Source organism: Scleropages formosus, chromosome 1 (genome assembly GCF_900964775.1).
Source record: "Scleropages formosus chromosome 1, fSclFor1.1, whole genome shotgun sequence".
Lineage (NCBI taxonomy): Eukaryota > Metazoa > Chordata > Actinopteri > Osteoglossiformes > Osteoglossidae > Scleropages > Scleropages formosus.
In genome coordinates this window covers 48401984-48414451 of record NC_041806.1, presented here as the reverse complement: position 1 = coordinate 48414451, position 12468 = coordinate 48401984, and the positions used below count along the sequence as shown (strand labels likewise).

The following is a 12468-nucleotide window of genomic DNA, read 5'->3' as shown; positions in this document are numbered from 1 at the left end:
ATCTAGAGCATTTAAACCCTTGCATTTGAAGCGCATCCGCTGAACAGTACTTGTTGGTCCATGGCTGAGGGGAGCATGATTTCTGCTGCCGACAAAATCACGGTATTGCACCAAGTTTTGGAGAGAGAGGGAGAGAGAGGGACCCTCAGAGCCCCTTTTAAAGGATGCCTGTTTTTGTCTCTTACTCTGTACATTTGTGACAAAAGAATATTTGTTAGGACTCCAGGAATCTTTAGTGTTTTGGACACTTTCAAGAAAAAATATATACCAGTGGTTCTTTTTTTTTTCTTCTTCTTGTATTCTAGAGAATATTAACAATTACATTGCTTAAAAAAAAAAAAAAAAAACATATTTATTCTGCGTTGGTGACTTCCTTTGTTTTCACTACGGCCAGTAATGAGGCTGTATTGTCATTTCTGATTTATTATTTTCATTTAAAGATATTTCATTTAGCTTTAAGATGTGGAACAATGTCGGAACAATTTCTAGCATTATGATAAAAATCTTAATTTTTGTGCTGTGCTGTAAGGGAAAAAGGCAACAAAGCAATTCCTTTTAAATTTAACTCTTTGTTATTCTTGTGGTCATGGTGTAATTCTGTCAACTGTTAGATGGATGTTTTTCTTTCTATATTTAGAGATTTTTAAATTATTATACGGTGCTTCCAATTTATTTATCAAGATTGCTGAGACTAGCAGGGAGAAATGGAAGATGTGCATTAGTGTGAAGAAGTACAGCTGAGCCTCTCTAGATGTGATAGACCATTAAGGGTGAAGGAAGAGGTGCTAAAACATGTCACTTCCAAAGGTCAGTGACACACGCCTGTTTGTGACAGGCAGATGGCTTCCCACGTGTGCTTCTGAAGTTTTCACTTTGTGTCATCGAATATATAACAGTCATCTTTTTGCTTCTGAGAGTTGACAGGGTCATGACATGATATTTTTTCACAAGTGATCTGAAAGAAGGATCTAGAGGTACTGGGCAGGTTTGGAAGGTGCTGGATGTGAAATATGCAGGCCAGATACAGGTGGACTTCCTTTTCCAGCTTTTGGAAACTTTTTGCAGGATAAACCAGCACAGACTCTATTCATTTCTTGTTAGTTAACTGATTAATTTCCTTATTATCTTCGCTTGCAGGAGTGTTGTTAATGCACAATGTTTTTTTTTTTTTTATTAAATCTTTGCTTTGTTGTTCTTTCTTTTTAGATTTCATGAGCTTTGATGACTTCCTCTCTACCTCAGAGAAGCTCTCGCACCCCACAGCGAGCCGACCCAAGATGCCTGGACGGAGACTACCTGGACAGTTTGCAGTTGGCTTTTCTGTATGAATCTCTGAGAACTTGGGAGCGCATATTATTGGAGATTACTTGCCAAGGCAAAGCCCTGCACATGCCATTAGAAATCAGTATCTTTATTTTGGTGCTGACATTTTGGTAGTTGAATCTTGTCAGATGCAGGAAGCCAGAAGTACTTCCGTAGCTCCGCCAGCAGGAGTGGCCCTTAGTTTTTCCACTTTGTTGATCTTTTTTTTTTCTTCTTTCAGCCAAGCAGAGATGTCAGTGTTGAGAAACCTTGCAAGGTGGAAGACGAAGAGCACCTAAAGCCAAAGGTAACACAGATGCAAAAGGAAGTTTGAATTTTTACTTTCTGCCTACATTTGCCACTCAGTGTTTGTGGGCTAGTTGCATTTTTCAATCAAAATGTTGAAGTCAGCTACAATAGGACATGTATATTCTATCTCTTTTGTCCCCAGCAGGATTTTGTGTGAAATTACTGTTGAACTGCTCATATGTGCTTCTCCAAACCTGCTTCTGTTGCTTTAGTTTTTGCATGGGATTCCTCTTCTTTCTCAACATTTTAGCAGTTGGCATGAAGTCTTTATACAGAAGGTTGACCAAATTACATTAGGATCTCATTGTCTGCCACTTAGGATGGCAGATGATTCTGGTTAGCTAGAGGAACAGGATAAACATTACAGCAGGAGACAGTTGTTACATTCACTGATTCAGCAGTGGGTACTGAAACTGTATGTCTAGTCAGAGGAAAAGCCTTTTTTTTTTTTTTTAATGGCTCTTTTCTGTTGAAGTTGATGATGACTCAGAGTATAGGTGAGGTAGTTGAGACAATGGGTGCAAAATCTGGCATTACAGAAAAGAAAGTAAAGTCAGACCAGAAAGAAAAGGGCCAGTTTGGAGGTCTGCTCCCCAAAGGACAACCGGAAAAGGCACAATCAGTTGAAAGTTCCCCACAAATAGAAAAAGAAAATCAAGGTACTTTTCATGTCATTGCTGCAGAGATGAATACCCAGAGTACAGGTGAGGCAGTTGACACAATGGGAGCAAAATCTACCATCACAGAGACAACTGTTAAAGTGAATCAGAAGGAAAAGGTTCCATTTGGAAGCCAGTCACCCAAAGCGCAGCCAGAAGAGCTACAGGGACAGGGATCTTCATCATCCGAAGATCAAGCTTGAATAGAAGACAATGAAACTCAGCTTATTTTACATCTCAGTTCTTCAGAGATTAATACGCAGAATACAAGTGAGGAAGCTAGGACTATGAGGGAAAACTCTGGCATCACAGAGAAAACAGCAACAGCAAATCAAGAGGTCCCTTTTGAATTTCAGCCCCCCAAATGGGAACCAGAAAAGCCACAAGGACAATCAGTAGAAAGTCCACTGCAAATAGAAAAAGAACCAAGAAGTTGCATATAGCTTCCAGGTGCTGTGTTGTACCTTATTGTTTGTGCGTTTCAGGTCATAGTGTGAAGTTTCTCACCTTAATACACCGCTGTGTGTGTTTGTAGCTGCCTCCATCAAACGCTTCTTCATTGCTCACACACAAACCAAGCCTGAACAGCAGTGCCGTACCAGAACCCAGTTCTGATCCCAGACCAGAACCCAAGCTTGAGCCGAAGCCCAAATCAAACACGGAAGACAGGCACTCAGAAATGGAGGATCTTCGGGCCCAGATGAAGGAGCTGCTTCTCACTGTGGAGCTGCTGAAAACCCAGCAAACGTAAGATTGTGAAGGGGATAATATGGGGCAAAATGGCCTCTTCTCCCCCCACCCCTTTAGTCAGCATCAGGAGAGGGTGTAGTAACACATTTGCTGAAATTTCCCGGAATCATGACGTCAAATTGCTGCATGTTCGGAGTGCTCATATTGCTATGCTTACCATAAAAGAATTTTTTGTTTCACTTGCAGACGAGAGATTGCTGACCTGAGGAGTGATCTGAATGAGGAGAAGTCAAAAAGGATGACCCTCCAGGTAAATCAGTGGCACTTTGCTGCAAGGGAAGGGAAGAAGGAGAACTTGGAAGCCATGCAGTCTAGATAGTGAGGCCTTCAGGGAGTCCCCAAGAACTATCAGGACACAGTGAACCCACTCTGAGCTATGAAGCAGCTTAGGAAGGTCTGTGTTCATGATATGTTCCCCTACAGAAGTAGCACCTGCACCTTTTTATTTCAGGTATCTTGTGTTGCATATGCAGCTGATGCAGAGGGGAACAGCTGTACTCTTGCACAGCAGTTGACAGTTTTAGTGGTGTTTTTTTTTTTCCTCTTCTCACGAAACAGGAATTCCATCTGATCAATTGAACTGACTCTAGTAAAACATAGACAGGTGATGGGATCTAGTCAAAGTGCAGTGTTCCTTAAATCTCTGTTATATAACAGAAGTGCCTTGCATAATGGATTTATTTAATGATTCATTCTAGTAAATGCAATGGAATGATTTTCAGTCTCCGAAATGTTCAGTGCGCTTTGTGTTTCCCTGTGCAGATGGAGATAGAAAAATTGAAGAAGACCATTAAGTCAACGTGAGATCTACATAATGCGCCGCTTGGATCCATCAAGCTGGGCACAAAACCAGAATGAAAACATTGTTCGTGTGATTATTCTAGTAATCCTCAAATTTATCCCACTTTTGTAAAAATTTATTTTTTTGCACATAAGATTTTCTCGCTACAGAAAGGTGTAATTAAATACTGTTGTAGATGGGTTTTTTTCTCTTTTTTTTTGCCAACCAGTAACTGAGGCCTTAACTACTGTGCTGGATCCCTCGGTCAGCAAATGCTGACCGATGTCCAACTGCGTCCAAAACTACTGAGTCTATAAAGGGATGGGGAGGTATATTTTTCTTCTTACTTTGAAATGCAGGTAGTTCATAATACGCTCATGTTATTGCTGCAGTAATGAAAAATTAACCTCTTAGAAGGAATATTTAATGCAACCTTGCATGCCCTTATTGGCATAGCAGTAATGAATTTGGTTGCTGTGTCGTAAGGCATATGTGTTTTTCTAACATTCCTCTGTCCTGGGTAACACTTTCGTGCCTGATGAAATTATGTGTGTTAATATTGGGAGCTTGTATATCAAAACATGTAATATGTGATATATTTTTTACAGTCCACTGATGTGCTTCTTATTTTCCCCTTTTTCTCACTCTTATTTTTAAAGTGTCTTCATCATAGATGGATATCTCTGCAAAAAACAATAGAATTGATGTATATAATCAAAGTCTTATTGTCTATATGATGTAGCTAACATCCCTACTTGAAGAGTTCTTCTTCTGGGTTTTTTGGGTAGAGGTAAGGGACAGCCATGTTTTTGTCTTGCACAAACCCATTTCTTCAGTCGCCTGACTGTTCTTCGTTTGTCAGCCTGACAGGGATAGAGCAAAGATGCTGGCAACAAATGGACAGCATTGAAACCTGCCTAGAGAGGTACCCACCTCAGTCCAAGCAGCAGACAGTTGCCAATTAGAATGCAGTATTTAATTGTGGGCTGTGAGTGCAAAATTGACATTTGACAAAGGGGCGGAGCTTGTGAACTGGTCAGGTAACATACTCTTATCTATGCATGTATCCCACTGATATTGCCTGAGATGGCAGTTCTTTGGTGAACAAGAATTGGAGCTGCCTGTTGAGGAGCAAAAACAAAACTAGGCTACTTGGATGAAAATGGGTGGCCACCTACAGGCAAGGTCAGGGGCCCGAACAAAGTTGACTACACCTCTGCATTTAAAAGCTAGTGCAGACAAACCATGTTTTCCTGCTTTAAAGGCACTGTGTAAAACCAGATACATATATATGCAATTGTGAATATGCAGCACTCCATAACTGCAGCTACTTCTGCCTCCAATTGAAGGTCCACTCCATGTCCTGAGTCCATCAGCCAGCCTTTTCTTTAGCGGTTTGACTACAACCTCTTCCAGTAATTTTCATTTTTTTTTTTTTTTTAATAACTGCTTCATTACTGGAGATTTTTTTTTAATGTGCATTAAATTTTCACAAATTATGCTGTCTGTTTTAGGAAGCTGAATGTTTCTCATGTGAGTACACTTTGTAGTGTAATTTTTAATCAGGGCCAGGATTTAACCATTAGGAGAAGTGTGGAATGCCTTCATGGTCTGGGACTGAGTGTGTGTGAGATGTCTGGAGTGGATCTTAACTCTGAACTCACAAAAGGACAGAGGCTTGTAGATCCCTGAAAGCAATAAACACATTTCAACATTTCTGTCTAGGTCCTCATTCCCCTGTCACATGGATTTGCTGCTAAATATACATGTATGTTTGAGAGAGATGGTCTGGAGGAACTACATGGGGTTCTCACTCTGGCTGACAACATTCCTTTTTTTTTTTTTTTTAAAAAAAAGAAAAAAAATAGATCATGAAATTTGCTGCACATACTTTACATCTCTTCACCATGGTTGTGTTTACATGTGCTGTAAAATTGCATGACTTGACAGATGAATAAATATCTGCTTTATCTACACATCCATCTCACCTTGGGGTTATTTTTTTCTTGCTTTTGTTCCCACACTGGTTTAGTGTTTTGTGTGTCCACATCCTACCATTTGCATCTTGCTCGTTTCTGTTTTGCAGACCCCGGGATTATGTGATATCAACAAAACAGCAGCAGGTTCAAATCCCAGTTAGGAAGCAGCTTTTATGCTGTCAATTCAGCTACTTCTGGCTACGTGGCTGCTGCCCGGATGGCACTGGGATGTTAAATGGGCTGTTTCCGAGAAGGAAAGAAGCATTCATTGTGCCAGAGTTGTTGCTTGAGATGTTGAAAGGGGGTGGGTTCGAGGGACATAACACTGCATAAACAACTCGAGCTCAGGGAAATTAGCAATGATACTGAAAAAAAACAGTGGTTTTGTAACACGGTTCTACCAAGTGACAGAAAATAATGCCTCGGCAGGATCGTGTTGAGGGAATTGGTGCGGAAACGAAGCGGGGCCTCACAGATACAAGCAAAAAGCTCGGTGCTCAAAGCTGCTCAGCAGAAAAGTCATATGATTTTGGCATGTTTGGCTCCTGCTTTCGCCTTGATCTGCTTTTTGCTCCTAAAAAGGCGTTTGTGTAAAAGGGCTGACTGAAAACAGAACGGTTCTAATTTTGGTGAGCATGACCTTTTTTTATTTCTTTTTTACAACTGTTAGCCCACAAGCTGTTGAAAGGAGCGATAAACGATGACAAACTGATCCTGTGGTCATTTCCTATTAGTTAATCCGATCGGTGTAAAACCACGAGTCACGGCACTTGTGTCTGCTCTTCTACACAGGGAAGCATTAACTCGTTACACGTTTCTTGGTTTTTCATCACGAGAGCTGTAATTGTGGAAGTTATGATCTGTTTTAAAAAAAAAAAAAAAAAAAAAGAAGAAAAAAGCCTGGCATATGAGTTCTGTCAAGTGTCAACTGGACACCCCGGGGGTGTAATCAATGCTGGTGCTTCGGAAATAATGAAAAATGTGTGTACCAAGTATTATTGCTAATGTTTTCTTTTTTTGTAGTTATTATTTATTAAATGGGCACTTCATCATGCAACTGCATGTAAGAAAGGCTCTTTACTTCCATGGTCTTGGAACTACATGATAATTTTCTTAACAACCATGGATGAAAAATTACAGCCTTTTGGCTCTGAATACAAGGTCACCATAAAATCTAAGAATCAAAAACCAATTTCAGATGCTAAAAGGTTTCTAAATTATTTTTAAACTCCCCAAACATAAAAGTGATGGTCAAAGCAACATCCGAGTGGCACTAAACACGTTAAACTGAAATTACAGGGTGTTTCCCATCTCTGTGGGAATAGGGTAGAACCATAACTGATCTGGAGTTGCTGATGAAAATTTAAGTCCTGACGTTTAGTTACTTTGAGCCTCAGTGCACCCGACACGTCATACGTTCATATCTTGATGAAATTAAGCTGATTTCCTTCTTCTTTTAAGTATGTTTCGGGGTCACCTGATACCATAGTGGTTTGAACCACCACCTTTGGATCTGAAGGTCGCAGCTTCTAATCCCGCTTAGTGCTCTAGTACCCTTGATTGATATACTTACTCTGGAATTGCTCCAGTAAAGATTACACTGATGTGTAAATGGGTTAGGGCTAGGGGAAATCATTGCGAGTTGCTCTGGAGAAAAGCGAAAGCTAAATGAGGAAATTTCAACGTGAGCTCAGATGTGCCAGCAGGACCAAAAGGTCAGAAGACAAAAAGGTGAGGAGATGAATGATCTCAAGAGTGTTTGTCCAGTGATCAAAAATTCTGCTTTAGCAGCTCACAGAGTCAGCTGATCTCCAGATGAGTGGCTTTCTGTTCAGTGCTCCGTAGCGTTTCCTCCCCATTTCGCAGCGAAAGTGCTTGCAGGTGTGTTCCGAAGTCGTCGCCATTAGTCCGAACGTTTTCGAGTAGCGTGTTAGGGAAGCGAAAATAAATGGTATCCAGCAACCGGGCAAGATAAATTATGAGGGTTCCAGGTTCTGAGCCAAATCCTCCAGCGCAACACAAATTCTAATTCCGCTCTAGTGTAACTTATTGTGTTGGACCTTGATGGTTTCTGATATGTCGGTAATGCTGTAGAAGTCAAGCCTTCACTGGACTCATTATTTCTTTCTTTAAGTGACCCCGTCCTCCAAGGTGAATTATAAAATGTGCACTTACCTACTTACAGTCATTTACCAGTATACACAGCATGGTAATTTCTACTATATCAGTTCAGGGTATTAGTATCTTGATTATGGGTATTGGAGCAGAAGCTAGGATGTGAACCTAGGTCCTTTGATTTCAAGGCAGCTGCTATAACCACCATGCTTCCTAGGGTCTTTCCATGACTATTTCTGTTGGTTTTAGATCTTCATTCGGGGGTGATGAAGATCTGTCCAGCCATAGAAGCAACGTCTCAAGGGCTGTGGTCCTTCAGGTGTCCGAATATGTTTTAATTAGCACCTGGTTCACACCTGAAACTCCTCCTGAAGCAGCTTACTGTCCAGATAATTCCTTCCATAATATAATTAATCGCCATGGCAATGTGACAACGGTGGCCTCTTGAGGGTGCAAGTGGGAGAGGCCTGAAGTTACATCGACATCCTGCAGCAATAAATGGGGCTAAACAGAGGTGAATGCAAAAGATTCTTCTTCATTTTAGCTTTTTTAAATTTGATTTTCCCATTATTTTCAACAAATATTCTTGAATTAAACGTGTGAAGGAGCATCATGGTGCAGGAAGCACTGCACTGACCCATAGCTTGCAGCATAAGAAAACATTTCCAAACTTTCCCAACATCTGTATTCACCCCATCTCACCCATGTGATGGTTTTCTGTTCCCAAAAATCAAATTGGGTAAAGCACATAAAAATGTATGATCACTACTTGGTCTTTTGATCACTTTTTACTGACGTATTTTCAATGTCAGAAGGATGATTTGGAATTTTACATCATGTTCGATGGCGCAACGAGGTGGTAACGGGTGGGCTGTTAGCACCCGGGTCACAGCGGTGTGTGTATTATGTGTTAAACAACGTGGTATGAATGTGTCTGCACTGTGAGTTTCAGATGCGGTTGGGGTTTTCAGTAGAACGTACGTCTCCCAGACAGATTGAGGAGCCAGAGTTAATTCTTGTTGAAGATTAAATCTGCGGCGGGCCGTGACCTCCCTACGGGGTGGTGGGACACGTCAGTCTCCAGGGCCCCAAGATCGGAGGTGACGGGTTGAAGGCGGAACCACGGCAGGAGATCAGCCCAACGCCCAGTGGGACCCCAAAAAGCCCTACTGCTGTCGTAAGATCCTGAGAGGGATCCTGCTGTTGCGCCCTATAGAGGTATGTATGAGCCGTAAATTGTACTCATAGCTTTACACATTATCTAAGGAAATAAATCGTCAATCACCTTCACCCTTTCATGTGAAATGTCTTTTTTATAAGACGATCACGGCCAAACTTTTTGTGGTAGAATCATCACAATCTGGCTTGAAAGACCAAGAGTGCCTTGCTGAGGTTCTCCTCATACCCCTGTTTCTACGTGTCTATGTGTGTGTGTGTGTGTTTGTGTGAGTGTGAGTTTGCTAATGCAGTTTTGTCGTTAGAAGCTCACACTCTGGAAAATGTCTAACAAACAGCTGCTAAAAGTGTAAATGTAGAGTCCTCCTTGGGAAGTGCTCCCCTTTTTTACCTCCCGGTTGCCATGAGTGGCGATGAAGCACTTGGCGTTTCCCTCCTTCTATGCTGGATTTCAGATGATGGTGCGAAAGCCCTGTGGGACCATATCGCTGGTGAGCACACAAGACCATTTGTCCAGTTTCCTGAAACCCTGCTTCCCAAACCGTTCCTTGGGACCCCTGGATGTTTTGTATAGTAGTTGCACACCCCCACAAGAATAAATAATTTAACAAAAAAAAAAAAAACAATTACAGGGCTTTATGATTTTCTACAGAATTGGGTATCTTGCTGGTCAAATGGATCAAATGTTTTTTGAAATTGGAAACCAGGTCTTGCTAGGAGCAAATTAAATTGCACCCAGAGTGACTGAGATCTGAAGAAGTCTGGTATTCCAGTTTATTTCTGATTTATGCAACTCTCCAGCCTCTGGCCTTCTTTTAATTTAATAACTCTTTCTAATAACTTTGTTCATGGCAGGTGTATGAAAGTCATAATGAGTAATGTTACTGAGGTGGGATATTTCTATTTTCCGTAACTTGAAGTAAGAGCAGCAATGGCTGTTCCATTGCAAATTTTGTCCTTCTGCTGTTTTCCCACCAGCCTTAATTAATTTGGTTTCGACAGCAGTTTCTTTGGGAGTCTGGAGAGATTATTATTAACCATAATTTAGCCAGCTGGCATATGACTTATGTTGCTAAGTTTTCACACTTTAAGTGCCTTACAATACATTTCCTATTTATGGGTAATTTTTACCACATCCATTCATGACAACTGCCTTGATCTAGGATCTACTATAGCAGGAGTGGGGCCTGAAATGAAGGTCCTTCAATTGCAAGGCAAGGTCTCCAACCAAAGCATCACCTGTTGCTCAATGCTGGAGATAAACAATTTTCCTTTTTATGAATCCTGTTCATTCCTGGAAGTTTCTCTGCTTTGAATTTCTTTAATTCAGTGAGATGGTAAGCGATTCCTCTTGGAAAAAGGACAGCTTTCATATGAGAGAGAAGCTGCCCTACGGCCATCGGGTCGAAGAAGAACAGGAATGTGTGTTTCCTTACTTCACGGCACTTTGGTGTGATTTTCAGTAAGTTCAGAATCTAATCCTTCTGTTACTGAGGTTCAAATGCTCTTTATTAGCACTAATTCACACATTGTGATCAGTCTGGATATTATCAGTCTGAAATTCAGCCTTTAGACTTACAGGAAATAAACGTCCAAGGTGCAAACTCTACTTTGATTGTACGCAACCTTTGAGTGAAGGGCCACTGAATGCTGCCTTGTTGCACCACTGACTGGATTCCAGTCTCATCCAACTATCTTTCCAAGCAGCTCAGTATTTCTGTGCCACTGGGGATGGAAACAATTTTTCATGCTATGCACCAAATCTCTCTTTCACGACTTTAAATGCGAACAAAGACTTTTCTGAGCAGCCGCATTTCAGTCTTCATCAAACTGTCCTCTGGTGATGTGTGTTAGAAATTTCCCTCCCCGCCACTTCTGTCTGCTTAATTTTGGCTCTTTTATCCGTTTATGTAATCACAGGAATTAAAGCATATTAATCACTGCCAAAAAACACTAAGCAAAAGCCCAACAAATCCTAGTAATCAAATGTAACGTTTCAGAAGAGCAGGGCGTTTGGGTTGAGCTCAGTGGACTTTTGGATGTCTTTGGCTCTTTGGCAGCAGGTGTCCATGAAGTCGGGAATTTGTGCTGTGTAACAGCTGGTAACAGGAATCCTTTTTTTTCCGAAACGCAACTCAACTGAACACCATTCTATTCCCTTTGCAGTTTTTTTTCGATTATGTTTACATTTTTTGCAGCATCTCTATTTATTATCCTTATTTCGATAAATTGTAATATATTGTTGTAATATATCGTAATATATTCTTCTTTTATGTAGCACCATGGTGCCAGAGGAACGTCGTTTCATTTCACTGTATACTGTACCAGCTGTACCTAATTGAAATGACAATAAAGCCACTTTGACTTTGGCATGTATGCGAAACACTCAGCTTGAAAGACTCAAATAAAATGAAAGCACATTTTCCGACAGCCAGTCAAAAAGTCTTTGTTATAATTTACATTTATTCATTTAGCTGACGCTTTTCTCCAAAGCAACATACAATGTTAAGGTCAAAATTATTACATGCTTACAATCATTTATACAGCTGGGTAATTTTTTTTCTTTTCTGGAGTAATTTTAGGGTAAGTACCTTTCTCAAGGGTACTAAAGCCAGAGGTGGGGATCAAACTTGCAGCCTTTGGGTCTAAAGGCAGTAGCTCTAACTACTACACTACCAGCTGTCCGTGAGCTGAATTTGCTAAGATTCTTGATATGTATAGGTAGGTTAGGACAGAACTGGTTCGCCAGATGAGCACAAATAAGAATATCAGCTCCATGAATGAAGATATTATACAGTATTTTTGCAACCTTTTTGCCCCAGGTAACCTCAGAAAAGGTTTGTATGAAAGCCTAGGGTCCCTAGAGGAGGTGTGCATCCATCCTCAGTGTACCTACCCTGAATTGATACAGTTAAAATTTCTCAGCTGTATAAATGGGTAAATCACTGTAAATGCCTTAGTATACAAACCTAACATTGTAAGTCTTTTGGACAAATGTGGAAGACAATAGCATTTATTTCATTCCTCAAAGGTTGAGATCATGCTATGGGGCATGCCTGCAGAGGATCGAGTCACGCTTCGTCTGATCAAAACCTTAAACGTTTCATTCGAAACACACATACAAATACAAATAAATAAATGGAAAGACAGACTCAGGAAGCAAAAAAACAAAAAAAAAAAAACAAAACGTGTTTCATTCGCATCACTTAATGGTTTCTGTAAAATTATTAAATGGTTTCTATAAGAACACCTTGAGACGCCTGCCAAGGCCACCAAATTGTGGCATTCACAGCAGATGCATTAGCTTGATCTACATTGTAAGCATGTCGTACGCAAGAAGAATAAATGTTTGAAAGAACTGGTTGGATGTGTTTTGAACCAGATTTTGTACAGTCCA

At 40.7% G+C, this 12468-nt stretch overlaps 1 protein-coding gene across 1 annotated transcript in view; it reads left to right on the top strand.

Moving 5' to 3' along the window:
- cd2ap (CD2-associated protein) overlaps positions 1-5766 on the top strand; it is a 34050-nt gene extending 28284 nt beyond the window's left edge. The window contains exons 15-19 of the mRNA XM_018736981.2: positions 1207-1322; positions 1544-1609; positions 2806-3017; positions 3207-3270; positions 3783-5766. Coding sequence (XP_018592497.1) covers positions 1207-1322; positions 1544-1609; positions 2806-3017; positions 3207-3270; positions 3783-3824 — 500 coding nt within the window. The 3' untranslated portion in view covers positions 3825-5766. The remainder of the gene's footprint in view (positions 1-1206; positions 1323-1543; positions 1610-2805; positions 3018-3206; positions 3271-3782) is intronic.
- The last annotated feature ends 6702 nt before the right edge of the window (positions 5767-12468 follow it).